General features: G+C 47.4%; 2 protein-coding genes across 2 annotated transcripts; one reads left to right on the forward strand and one right to left on the reverse strand.

Moving 5' to 3' along the window:
* Positions 1–240: 240 nt before the first annotated feature.
* On the reverse strand, positions 241–3,020 carry BDW43DRAFT_260286 (putative G-patch domain protein). Its single transcript, XM_032040189.1, has 2 exons — positions 2,542–3,020; positions 241–2,482 (listed from the first exon to the last, which is right to left on the reverse strand). Exons 1-2 carry the CDS (start codon positions 2,745–2,747, stop codon positions 550–552), a joined length of 2,139 nt encoding a protein of 712 aa, XP_031905774.1. The 5' UTR covers positions 2,748–3,020; the 3' UTR covers positions 241–549.
* Positions 3,021–4,787: 1,767 nt separating this feature from the next.
* On the forward strand, positions 4,788–8,091 carry kin1 (putative serine/threonine protein kinase Kin1; the record flags this gene model as incomplete). The annotated part of the gene is made up of 4 exons (XM_032044185.1): positions 4,788–5,399; positions 5,458–6,085; positions 6,128–6,973; positions 7,304–8,091. 4 exons carry the CDS (start codon positions 4,788–4,790, stop codon positions 8,089–8,091), a joined length of 2,874 nt encoding a protein of 957 aa, XP_031905775.1.
* Positions 8,092–13,754: the final 5,663 nt, after the last annotated feature.

The raw sequence follows: 13,754 nt of genomic DNA on the forward strand, positions 1-13,754 counted from the left end.
ACGTAAAGAGAAGAGAGAAGTGAGAGAGTAAAAAGAATCGAATCAATGGAGCGAGAGGGGAAAATGGAAAAAAAGGAAGAGTAAGAAGCATACGTACGATGTACCCCGTATTGAATAACTTTCAATTTCATTACCGGGAAAAAAATAAAGGTTATCGTTTCTGTACTCCCAAACCTCTCCCATTGACCGCCTCCATTCATTCAGACTCTTACTCAAAGTATATACATATGTACCTACAACCTACCACCTACCACCTAGACCGTTGTTCTCTTGCATTCACCACAAGTTGGGTCGTTGTTGAATTACTGTTCAATCTGCAAGTGTGTCTCCACCAGAAATCCACGCCTTCTTAGTCCTTTCTGTTGAACCTTCCAATGTGGAGATCCCCATATGATTCGTCTTTTGCGATGGAACCTGTCACGCGGATCAGCACAGGGTGTTCGTCATCAATCTACAGATCCTTTTTATTCTTGCACGGACTGTGTGCGATATCTAGACTTTCCTGAAGCGAGAGAAAGAAGAAAATCAATTAATAAAGAAATCTATTTGCTAACTCTCGTCGTCCTCATCATCACTCCCGAAAATTGCCTTGAAGATTTCATCACCTGGCCGCTCCGCCTCTAACGCTTCGTTACGCTCAGGCTCCACTACAATCGGCTTAGGCTTTTCTGTAGCGCCACTGCTAGCGTCTGCTTCAAGCAGAAGTTGATCCATAACTTCCTGTGAAACTAATTCCTTGGGCCCAGTAGTCTGATATCCTGCAGACTGGAACCGTCTACCGGGAGGGTCTGAACGTCTGACCGGTTCGCTGGGGTCCGATTGCACGTGGTCGGGGGGTTTTACATTAAACCGCTTACACAACAGACGCGAGGGATAGAAAGAAATGCTGCTCCGAGTCATCGGGCCAAACATGCCGATCTTTGCGGCTGCTACTGCAGGGTCTTCGGGCTTCTTGGCAGGTTTGTGAAGGACCGAATCCGCTGTAGATGGGTCTGCCTTGTCTGATGACCCCTTTGGTCCGCTGGAGGCGGACGTGAACCGCGACGCCATAGCCCCAGACATTGGTTTGAAGACTTCCGCGGCGCGGGCGAACTCGTGAAGCTCCGCAACCCATTCATCGGTGCTCGACCCGGAAATCCGCTCTGGAAGACTGTCCCGAAGCCCCGCCCGTACTTCAAGGAATGTTCGATAGCGGGTTCGCTTGTCGGGATCCTCAGAGTAAGGCATCCAACCACTAGCCGCGCGGGCTAAAGCCTGGACTGCTACCTGCTTATCCAATTTGGGGATAAGATCCCACAAATCCTTCCGCTTCTGCGTCTCCGATAATTCATATCCTTCTGGGGCTTTCTCACCCAAAGCCGGCGGTAGGTCAGTCTTTCCTGTTAGTCGGACAATCCTTTCCCTGGACTCAGGGGTCATCCAATCAAATATTGATTTCCCCGGAAGTTGCGCTTCCCCTAGAAGTGCAGCCCGAGACGTGGGGCCCAGTGAGGAGGCTTTAGCTGCCTCAGCTGTAGAAACGTAATCGGACGTATCTCTATCTTGGGATGGGGCCTTTCTGGGTTTCCAATCCTTAGGAATCTCAGGGGGTGCGTATTTCTTCTCCTGCGATGAAATAGTTAGGCTGGACATACCGTCAGCTAGAAGAAACCCCTCTAAGGGCAAACGGCCATCGTGACAATTTCTGAATCCCGTAGAATTCCTAGCGGCAATCGCTTTCTTGGATATAAAAATCGGCTTGTTGTTCAAGAGAGGGTTGGATGCCACCTTCGGCTTCACATCTTCCGGCGACTTCCTCTTATTTTTCTTTTCCTTCCCAATGACTCGATTATAGGAGATCTGTGGCCCTAAGGAATACGGGTCCTCGTCATCCGAACCCGTGTCATTCAGTACACCGACACCAAATGCTCCGCGACGTGGCCCCTTTACAGTTGGCTGCTTGGAAATGACTTGACCAGTCAGTCGCCGCCCAAAGAATGGATCAGCATCTTCACCAGACTCGTCGGCTCGGGCCCTTTGGGAATCAAGACGGGATTCGCCCTCAAATCCAAGCCCTTTGTGATCTGTCTTACGTATAAAAGACACCATGGGTGAATTCTCCGGTGCGAACAAGTATGCCTTTCCGGTGTCGCCACCGTAGGCTGAGTCCTCGCCGAGCTGGGCTTTGCGTCGAACCTTCGGGCCGACTCCCTGGCCCTCTTTCCAGCCCATCTTTTTTAACAATTTGACACCCATGGTCTCACCGCCACTTTTGAAAAGCTCCATTAGTCCTCCCCGGCGGTTGGAGTCAGCATCTGTGGACCCGAATCCAGAAAACTCATTGGCAGTGTGCAGGGTTCGAGATTCCTCTGCCTCCCGTACGTCCTCCTCGTCCATGAAATCTTCCACCCGTTGCTGTCGAGCATCCTTTGCTCGATTATGACGTGAAGAAACAAAAGTTGCGGGGGTCCATCCTTCCTTCGATCCGACGGTGTTGAAGTACCTGAAGACGTGGCCACCTTTAGTGTGCTGTCCAACTCTATTCACGAATCGTGAGCTCACCCGGCACTAAAACCACCGGTGAAGGCGCCATGTAGGCGTTTCCTTCCCCGGTCATCTGTCACCTCCTGTTTCCAGATCGGTACATAAGATCCGTCGTCGCGGACGCCGGCATCCAGCGGCGGAAGAGGGGTTCCATAAAATGCATAAGGGGACTCATGTGCCTGCAGATCAGCCTCAAAGGCTGCGCGACCCCTTTTACCAGCCATTTGCAAATTATGCGACGCTTAGTTCCACCGTTAGAAGCTGGCCATGCTGTAGAACTAGTACGATGACATATCAGTCATTCTAGTCCAAAAGGAAAAAGCACGCATACGAACACAAACGTACCTTAATAAAGCAGCGTAATCAATGTGATGAGTGCTGTTAAGTTCCAAGCCCACTGAAGCGGCGGGAGCCCTGTTGTTGCTGCGACAGTCGAAGTGAGTTCAAGCCGATGGATCGTGATGCATCATTGACCAATAGCATCATGTGATGAGGCGGTGTGTCGACAATACCGCCACATCTATGTGGCGCTCGCACGTGTCCCGAGGATGCACATACAGAAACATACTGAAGATGCCGAGTACGAAGTACGGAGTACTACTATGTATGTAAGTAAGTACAAGATTATTACCTGTACGAACGGAAACAAGGGTTGAAATCCAGGTTCTGACGGACCGAACTATCAGGTTTAAAAGGCCTATTTCGTCAGCACAAATAATTACCATGTACTAACGTGTAAGACAATGATTCAGTTGTTCTTATAAAAGGGGATTTTGCACCTCCTAAATCGAATTGGAAGTAGCTCTCTTTCCGAGCTCATAAAGGAGATCGGGAATACCTTCTGGCGTTCCAGGTCCCTGTCTCGATCAAGATGTAGTGGAATCAGTACTGTCTACGTGCCTACTCAGGGGATGACGTTCCGGTACGTATCTCCAACTTTATGGAAATGCTTAATTGCAGGGGCCTCGGAAAACCCCTTATTGGTGGTGGAAGAAGTGCGTGAGATCATTAATCATTTGCATTAGTGCCTATTTCTTTGGACCAATCTCATCTGGATTTTATCTCCCATGGTACCTGGAATTATTAGGTATACATACGGAGTACACATACACATACCAATGTATACACTTAGCCTCAACCTGAAAAGGAAACCCTGTTTATCTTACAGACAATGCCTACGTGATGCTACATCAAATCCAGCCCACTCTTTGTATTTCATCTTTGATTGTTAAAAATATCTCATTGTCACTTGATACCACAGTGCCCGGAGCACACGTGAGTGGTTGAGCACATGTACATGTACAATGAGCCTTTCATATAGTAATAGATGGAACCAGAAATGGTTCACTGAGACTCAAAAGTCCTCCATTCCCCTACAGCAACAAAGAGTTATCATCTGGATGATGGAGGTACCTGTCATATTATACTATACATACAGTACTAGTAAACTTGTCCCATGATACCCTCGGTTCTACGACGGGTACTAGATTAACTCTGCTTCTTTCATTCGGCCAGGGTTTGGTTTTCCCCCCTGTAGATAGATGTGACTATTGCGAGGGATATTCGACGTATGTAGGGATAGAATTGGGAACGAGACTATGATGTAGAGTAGTACGTGGTTATATAATTATATAATCATATAAATTAAAAGGACCAAAATGAAAAGTCTTGGTCACCTCCACATTTAGGGACCTAATGTGGGCAAAACCAGAGACCATCACAATCTCGAATATCATGACCTAAACCCGTGGTACTAAACATAGTACAGAGAAATACAGTTACCGTTGTCCCCCCCTGGGCCCCGTGTCTCTTTCTCCGCATCCATCGTTCTAACTAATCAACTGCTTGTTTTCCCACTACCTAATCACTGCTTTCTTTCCTTTCTATCCTATTTTTTTTTTACCCTTGTGTCCGCCCACCACCGTACTCCTCTCTCTCTCTCTTTCCCCTCCTCTCCCTTTTTTCCCCTCCTCTTTTGTATTTTGTTGGAGTTGTATATGGGGGCGTGTCGATCCGTCTGCTGGACGTTTCGACGCTGGCTTGAGCGCTTGTCAGCAAACGCCATCTTCCCCCCCGCTCGCTCTCCGACCGGGCTTTTGACATAGTAGAAGCATAGTCTCCGTCCCCTTGGACGCTGTTTTGCCCCAACACGATCCGCTTTCGAAAACCCCTCATCCCGTCACCCAATTTTTTTCTTCCTTTTTGGGTTGAGTGAAGAAAGCTTGGGCCATTAATGAATGGGGCTGTTCTAATTTCGCATCGTGATGTCCACTACTGCCCCATCGCCAGCGTTGCCATCGGTTGTCCGCAGCCATTCCACAACTTCCCGACCTCCTTCCCATCACCCTGTTGTCTCATCCGATAATCCTCACCGAACCCGAAGTGTCGCTGTGAGGCCCGCGACAGCACATCAATCGTCTCCACAATATCACTCCCATCATTCGCATTCTCATTCCAGATCACAATCTTACGATCGCCGACCCCCTTCGAATCAAGCAGTATTTGATAGCATAGCTCGTCGGGACTTCGAGCAACCGTTACCCGCCCGCCGGAGTAAGTCAAGAGAGCGATCCCAGGAGCGTCCGTCTACCGCTTATCGTGCCGAACCTTCTTCAAATAAACATCACCGGAACTTGTCCGCACACGGTCATCAGCGGGATAGCATCGACATGACCACCGCAGGGCCCGTCATGGCGGAGGGCGTACCTGGCCCGCAGCAGGTTGCTTCCGGGTCGCGCCTGCACCCTGGTACCATACCGTCGAAGCGTCGCACAACAATCACCACTCCATCGGGTCAGTGGGCTTTAGGAAAAACTCTAGGAGCAGGAAGCATGGGCAAAGTCAAAGTTGGGAAGAATTTAGAAACTGGAGAGCAGGTGAGGGCGTCCTATGTGGATTCAATAGGACTGTTTTAACTAACACGGCTTGTTCCAGGTGGCCGTTAAGATCGTTCCCAGGCAGTCGACGGAGGATCATCGGAGCTCACGCGATGCTGAAAGAGCAGATCGTTCAAAGGAAATCCGAACGGCTCGAGAGGCGGCCATCGTGAGTCTTGTGAGCCACCCGTACATTTGTGGTATGAGAGACGTGGTGAGGACCAATTACCACTGGTACATGCTCTTCGAACTGGTCAACGGCGGACAAATGCTCGATTATATCATTTCCCACGGGAAACTAAAAGAGAAGCAAGCCCGAAAGTTCGCTCGGCAGATTGCCGGTGCGTTGGATTACTGTCACCGGAACAGCATTGTGCATCGCGACTTGAAAATCGAAAACATCCTGATTAGCAAAACCGGTGATATCAAAATTATCGATTTCGGTTTGAGCAATCTCTTCTCTCCCAGGAGTCTTCTTAAGACTTTCTGTGGTAGTTTGTACTTTGCCGCCCCGGAGCTACTGCAAGCAAGGCAATATACCGGCCCAGAGGTGGATGTCTGGAGTTTTGGCATCGTCCTCTACGTATTGGTCTGCGGGAAGGTTCCGTTCGATGATCAAAGCATGCCAAAATTGCATGCGAAAATCAAGCAGGGAGTATTCGAGTTCCCGCAGGGGCTCTCGGCAGGTCAGTAGCACCCCAGTTTCAAGTTTCTTTATGGATGAATAGTCACTGAATTATGCATATTCACAGAATGCCGCAGCATCATTTCACGCATGCTAGTTACTGATCCCAAACAGCGCGCAAGCTTAGCGGAGATTATGAATCATCCATGGATGAACAAAGGATACAATGGCCCCCCTGAGAACTATCTTCCACACCGTGAGCCATTGCAGCACCCATTGGACGCAGAAGTCATCGAGAAGATGACGGGCTTCGATTTTGGCCCCCCGGAGTATATCACCGCGCAGCTCACGAAGATATTAGAATCCGAAGATTACCAGCATGCCGTACGGACGAGTGTTCGTGAGCAACCATTGCCGAACCATGGAGAGAAGAAGCGTGGCATGTTCGATTTCTATAAGCGGCGAAATTCGACTAGTCGAGATACCCTCTCTGCCCCTTCTGCAGAGGCTGTTCAACTGGGGAATGACCCCTTGAACGCCTACAGCCCTCTGTTGTCTGTCTATTACCTTGTTAAGGAGAAGCTCGAGAGAGAGCGAGCCGAGAAAAACCCCGGGGCTTTCGGTGTTCCGCAGTCGGCCGGAGACGCTATGCTCCAGATGCCCGACCTCCCAGCCCCGGAAGCGGCACACACCAATCAGTATCACGTACCGGGTGAGAAAGACAATACTAGGCGGGCTCGTCCTCGAGCAAGGACTCACGGTGATGATGACCTCTCCGAGGGGGTTAAAAATCTCCATCTGGCTCCAGGACAGGGATCTCCTGCTCCTACAGCGTCACAACCAGAAACTCCTGCGAAGAAAGAAAGCACTGCAGCAGGTATTTTGAGGCGATTCAGCACCCGTAGAGCAAAGGATCGCAGTCGCGATCCCGACCGTGGAAGGGTTTCAAGTCCCCATGCCCCGTCATTACACGTTCAACCACCCGCCGATTCGGTTTCTCCGTTGTCTAGAGGGTTCAGTATGAGAAGGCCCAGGCGTGCCGAGCCATCCCCTGCAAATATCCCTTCAGCAGGAAGCCAGCCACAGCATCAGGATCTTCTTAAAGCCCCAGGATCGGAAGAGCCGGCCTCGCGATCCAACAAATCCCTGGGGAGATCAACCAGTGTAAATTCAGCTGATTACCGTGCTCGGCGGGCAGCGCGCAGGAACGATCAGGACGGAGCGGGCCAGCCACCTCCAACCAGTGGGTCTGATTATTCTGGTATGAGTGTACAGAAAGATCAGACTCCTCAGAAGGAGACGAGGACAGGTCGTACACATGCCTCGAGAACAATGTCACTTGGTCACGCTCGCCGTGAGAGTATACAGGCCCGTAGGGCTAAGCGAGATGCGGCTAGGGAGGCAAATGTTCCTGAGGAGACTGATGCGGACATCTCTGGCGCAGGAACTGCGCTGGAAAGTGCAAACGAAGGAGAAGATCTGTCAAAACCAGTATTTCTAAAGGGTCTTTTCAGTGTTTCAACCACTAGTAGCAAACCACTCCCCGTCATTCGATCCGATATAATGCGGGTTCTCAAACAGCTCTCGGTGGACTACGTTGAAATCAAGGGAGGCTTCAGCTGCTGCCACACGCCGAGTATTGAGATAGATAAAGTGGTTGATGTCGGCCCCCCAAGCCCTGACCGGCAAGGTCATGTGTCTAACCATCGTCGGCGTATTAGCTTCGGGGGCCTTCTGAGCCATGACGATGGCAGGGAGGAGACCCGACACACCCCCAGGTCCCAGCGTCGGACTCGCGCACCGGATCATAGCTTTGTCACCAATTCGGAGGCGTCCGACGAATATCTCCCTGCACGCGACAACGTGGTAGTCGGGGAACGCGTCATGGGCGAGACTACCACCCGAGTTCAGAGCGACACCGGAGAAAATTTGGTTCTCCGGTTTGAAATCCTCATTGTCAAAGTGCCGCTGTTTTCTTTGCACGGTATCCAGTTCAAAAAGGTATCAGGCGGCATGTGGCAATACCGAGAGATGGCAAAGAAAATTTTGGACGCCCTGAAACTCTGAATGCATTTTTCACCTTCATACGATAGCATGAGACACTACTGTCAGTCATAAGAGTTATGGTTGATGCGAATGGTCTGTATCATGAAGCATTTGCATGAGCGTCATGTTTTTGTCTTAGTTCCTTTTCTTTTCTTTCTTTTCTTTTTCTTTTTTTTTCCCTTATGCGGTTCTTTCTTCACCCTAACCCCCTATATGAATTACTGTCAGTCTCCGGTTTGCATTATATTGAGCTGGCTCATTCCCCAAGCTGCTGTTACTGGTTTGTCCTGGTGTATATTAGACCCGAGTATGGATGATGCATCATGGATTACAGTCGGTTTTCCCCTTTGTTCTTCGTGACAACTGGCGCAGTCATTTTGTATATCTGTGTCCCAAACTTGTCGCATGGCACATTCTAATGTAATTCTGCACCTTGTGTAGGTCTGGATCTAGACCTCATGAACGTAGCACATACTCTATCATGCCTCGAGCCTCTCATGTCCAACGCAACTTGCCTCCAAACAATTATTTGGGATTGCCCAGGTAGACCCAAGCGCGCTGATTCGACTATCTTCCCATGAATTAACTATAGCGTCACCCATTAATCGGGGTTAAACCTGAATGGACATCTCGAGAAGCAATCTCGTCACCATCATTGGGGTACACAGTCTATGCGAACGGCTGCATTGATGATATAGGGAAAAAAGGAGAAAATAATGCCATATTGAGTATGTATAAAGAGAAGATTAGTGAACAAGATAGCTTAAGAAACAATTTGAAAGTATTATTTGATATACGTGGCTTTCAAATTTTAGTATCAGATGTAGCCTTTCACCTGAGAAGTAAGAACTCAATTGTGATAATGCTGCAATAAACTCATTTCTTCCCGGTTACTAGCCTCCCCAAGCACGCCTTGTATTACCTTTCTACTAGTAAGTAGTATTGCTTGGAATGATCGCCAGCTAAGGGACATGTCGCAAACGAACCAACCACAACGCCCAAAAAGACTCATACCGCCCACAAGATAACACTACTGTGGAATAAGCCTGTATAAGTAGTATTTATATACACATATAAGTATTACCTTCTTGGGTTACTTTCACAGTTACACTTAGGGCTGAATTTATTCACCTAGAGGGCACAGATATTCATCTTTTATCTGTATATTGAATTGATATTTACTTCCTCTTGCCTGGATACACCATGCAGTCTAGATACGAGAGGGAGGACGCCCAACTACCAGGGATTAACCCTGTTCGTTGTTCTAATTAACTACGCCATAGGGTTGCGTTCTGGGAACATGCCCTGGCAACGGCAGCATGTTGTAGATCTCTGATATCGGGGAGATTTGCAAAGTTTGATGGTGGAGAATTGGCCCAGGAACTGAGAGCTTAACCAAATTAGATACTAGAACTTGATAGCCTGATGCTATTGAATACCTTGTATCGTAGGTAGCTGACATATGCCCGGTGAATAGGGGCTTTGTCGAGCAGAATGTTGAATCCCTTGGGAGTGAGGCCACAAATAAAAGCGCTCATGATTCCCACCTAGATAGGCCTTTTTCGATATCATTAGGATCGCCAAATCCAATCGTTTCCTCATCGTAACCATACGATTATATTACTATATCTTCTACAGCTGCCTAAGCGAGGGTCTGTTATATATATGAGTTGATACTTTATACTTCAAAGCTTGGGAGCCTGTAAGGGATAAGTCTCGCAACGTTCGAAAATCTATCATAGCTATCAAACAAGAAGAAAACGCTGAAGAAGAAAGAAAAGAGAAGAAGAATCTACAAACTGTGAGACAATGAGGTATGACAAGAAGGAGGGCCAGAAGTACACCATGTGACGAATACGGAAACGAGGGTCAACGGCCTGAGTATTCTAACGGGCTTCAGCCCGCTACAGGGCTATTGGGTATCATTATGGTATTACTAAAAATATTATTGTAGTGGGGTGACCCCGGCGTCCCCCTTGTCATCACATGTTCCTATGCAACGGGACACATATATTAGATAACTGGTCTCCGTAGGTTGGAGCGATCAGACAAGTTCTCCATTTCTTCGTGGGCCGTACCAACCTGTGCTGTAGAAGTCCGGTAGCAGATGACGCGACCATCAGTCATCGGGATTTGGATTAGGAGCGGTGTGACGACTTGCCTCTGCTTTACAATATAATATAGTTTTACAATGATATCGACTTATTGTATGCGAGCTGGTCATCTAGGAATGAGGCTGTGTTTTGGAATTAGGGTTATTCATAACTTATCTATTTAGGAAGCCCATAAGCCATGCAGTGCATATGAAATTTACGGGTACGGGCTACAGGGTACAGGATATATCAAGTCTTGGGATATTATAAATTTTAATATTGAAGCTTGCTTCTCCTTATGTATTTATATACTAGATGAACTGTCTAAACTGTAGAGGTGCCACGGGTAAGCCTTAGACTTTAGGCCCTGATGGCAAGTTGCGATACTATATAGATCCACTACGATGAGTTGATCGTAGTGGATCTTTTTACCTAGTGGACAGATCCTACGTATCGAATTACTAATCCCAGGAGTAATCCTTTACAAGAGGATTCCTAGTTCTCTATAATCTAATTGTATTTTCAATATAGTGAGACCAGTAGAACTATATATTCTACACAAGATAAACCCTTGATTCTTAAAACAAGGGTAGCCACTAATATCTATCTAGTAACAAATATATGACTCAAACTACTGTGGCTCAGGTAATATACATATAGAGGAACTTTTAGGGTAGAGCTGTTATGGGACTGACTTACAGGCAGCCCTATATCATGGGAGGCTCTGCCTAAGGCATCGCTGCTAAGCCTTTACCACACAAATATTTCGAACAACACGTTATTCCCGTCAATTAGCTATTTCTTCTTATTCAATAAGCAAGCTTAGGTTGGAACAGCTTATTCGTCCCGTAACAAGAGCATATACTGTAAATAAGAATACTGCCCCTATGCGCTAGCGGCTAGCGGCTGATGTCTAGTACTAGCTGTCGCGGCCCATTGGGCCAGGGCCGCCCAGGCGTGGAACTACGTAAGGCTGTAAGCTAAGTAGCCGGCCCCTAGACTACCCGCTAACGCTAGGGAGTTGTAGCCCCGGACTGCGCTGTCCACAGTGGCTTTCAGAGCCTAGAGGAGTCTGGACATCCAATAAAAGAGCTCAATGCCTTAGTATTTGTATTTTGGTCTATAGGGTTTATTAAGGTAAGGCCCAGAGGTGTGACCATGCAAGCCTGAATTGGTACTCAGACTGTCAAGGGGACGCAAATTTCTGGCCAGTTGGCGATTTGTAGTTGGCTGCATATTTACGCGGCCTACCCATGGTATGATCTTGTAGCTTGTAGTGTTGGATGATTGGGTCTGCTTCAGTAATAGGAAACGTATATCGATATATTTGCTTGGATTTGATAATTATCGACTTAATCTTTTTTTTTTGACTTGTTCTATTTTAGTTATCTATTTCTTGATATGTTGAGCCCTGGATTATGGATGACCCGTGGTACGGGTTGAACCCGCAACACACGCCACATAGTGGCTATAGTCACGTGGTTCCCGCTAGTTACTCCTGATCCGTATTTTCTGTTATCTCTTCCTCTTCAGCTATTCCTTCTTGTTCAATAGACACACTTAGGTCAGAATATTCTATTCGTCCCGTTGTAATCCTATGTCGTACGTTGGCAACACGGGATAGCTATATACTTCCGCCTACCAGGAGTGACTGCCTCAGGCATATAAGCACGTGACCTGGGAGCCGAAGGGAACACCAACCGTGTACATAAGGACCTAAAGGATCCCCTACCTTCCGTAGGAGATCGGCAACTCTCTACCTACCTTAGCCTACCGCTACTTGCAATCATACCGTAACAACCCGGGCGATGGTCTAGGTCGCAATTTGCAGTAACTGCCACACATGATACATCCCCTATGAAGATTGTTAGGAGCAGGGTATACTATATATATGTTACAGACCCTTGTCTAGCGCGTCTTATCAGAAAAACGGAAGCAATGGGCAGAAAGGCGTCGGTTCAGATTGGCTGAAGTTAGAAACCGGGATTACCAAAAGGAGGCCAATTATGGAGTACGATTGGTAGCACGTGACTTGATATACAGGAAGTATACAGTTGAACGCCAATACGACATACAAAAACTCTACCACAGTATACCAACCAGACTACCACTTGGGAACAGGATATATAAGGGCACTCGTTCATGTACTTAGTTTAGTTCTTCGTGATCAATTTCAATTGTTACTACAGAGTTACCTTAGTATCAAGACCATTCTAACTATTGAGTATACGTACTTGATAGGCCTGGCCTTTGGAATTGAGCTATAGTCTCGGATTAGTTATCGCATCCTCGATCAGACCGCGGATTAGCTCACCCTCACGGCATCACAGCACTTCGTTACTGGACCTCAGTGGATTCTGACGCTCAGGTTTGACTCTCGCTACGCAAGCGCAGCTAACTGGTCAGCAGAGCTCCAGCCCGAATACCCAGGCGTAACAGCTAACTCTAACAATGATTTTGATAATTCTATAAGAAGAGCTAAAATGCAAGGTTGTTGGGGTTCAGTTTAGTCTGAGACTGGGATGAAAGGATGGAGATATTATGATAACATCATATTGTTACGCCCGGGTATTCGGTCAAGAGCTCCTAAGTGTTAGCTGCCTTGCGTTGAGCGATAACTAACCTATTGACGAGACCAAACGTATCTGTTACTTCGAGTGGCGATTGTTCTGGATACGATCCTGTCCAGGGTCAACGAGATGACCTAGTCTGAGGTCGGCGATGTACAGCGAGGCTCTATGTGTAGCTCAAGTCCAAAAGGCCAGGCCTATTAAGTACGTATACTTAATAGTTAAGGAAGTGCAAACGAGCCGATTACTAACTTGATACCAAAGGTGTATCCTAAGTAACAATTTGAATTGATCACGAAGAACTAACTAAGTACATGAATGAGTGTCCTTATATATCCATCCTTGGGGTGTAGTGGTAACTGGGCTGGTATACCAATGGTATACGTGTGGTATACGGTATACTGATCTGTATACCATTTGGTGATCGGTTGTATACCATTTAGCGCGTCACGTGATGTCGGCTGTCTGGTCTGGCATAAGTAGCGTGGCGGGTGTTCCTTGACTCTGGTGTCACCTCAGCCTATCATTCTGCCTTGATTCTCCGCCTCTGATAAGGGCGCTAGACAAGGGTCTGTAACACATATGTAGGTGTGGTTAGGCATATCGAACAAGAGCTTCGATATTTTGGTCTTTCTAACTTAGTGGTTAGCCTAACCCCGCTGTGTACCCCGGTTAGCCATCCGATATCATTTCCAAGCATGCACCATAATAATAGTTAAATAGATCAATTTCTTCCAGCAAGTCTACAATGGCTATTATAATATCTATTTAAAAATTAAAAGTAGAACCATGTTCAGAAAAATTATTATATATGGCTAAAAACTTTAAATAATAAAATTCACCTTAACTGGTGGAGGTCTGTGCGAATTGGCCAGTTGTTAATTCATTGACTTAGCCGCACAAAGGGCAAGAGCGAACGGGCCAAACCATGCCGCCCTCTTTACTGTCCATTTCTATTATAATGCTCTTTTCATTGGGGGGTGTCGTTTTAATGGTTTATCAAGACCCCCCCCCCCCCCCC

This window comes from Aspergillus alliaceus (genome assembly GCF_009176365.1).
Source record: "Aspergillus alliaceus strain CBS 536.65 unplaced genomic scaffold BDW43scaffold_2, whole genome shotgun sequence".
Lineage (NCBI taxonomy): Eukaryota > Fungi > Ascomycota > Eurotiomycetes > Eurotiales > Aspergillaceae > Aspergillus > Aspergillus alliaceus.

Excerpts from the sequence above, each read along its gene's own strand:
- BDW43DRAFT_260286 (XM_032040189.1), bottom strand. The coding sequence starts at position 2,747 with ATGGCTGGTAAAAGGGGTCGCGCAGCCTTTGAGGCTGATCTGCAGGCA. Across the intron at positions 2,483-2,541 it reads ACCGGTGGTTTTAGTGCCGG|GTACTTCAACACCGTCGGAT; the intron begins GTGAGCTCACGA and ends CCACGTCTTCAG.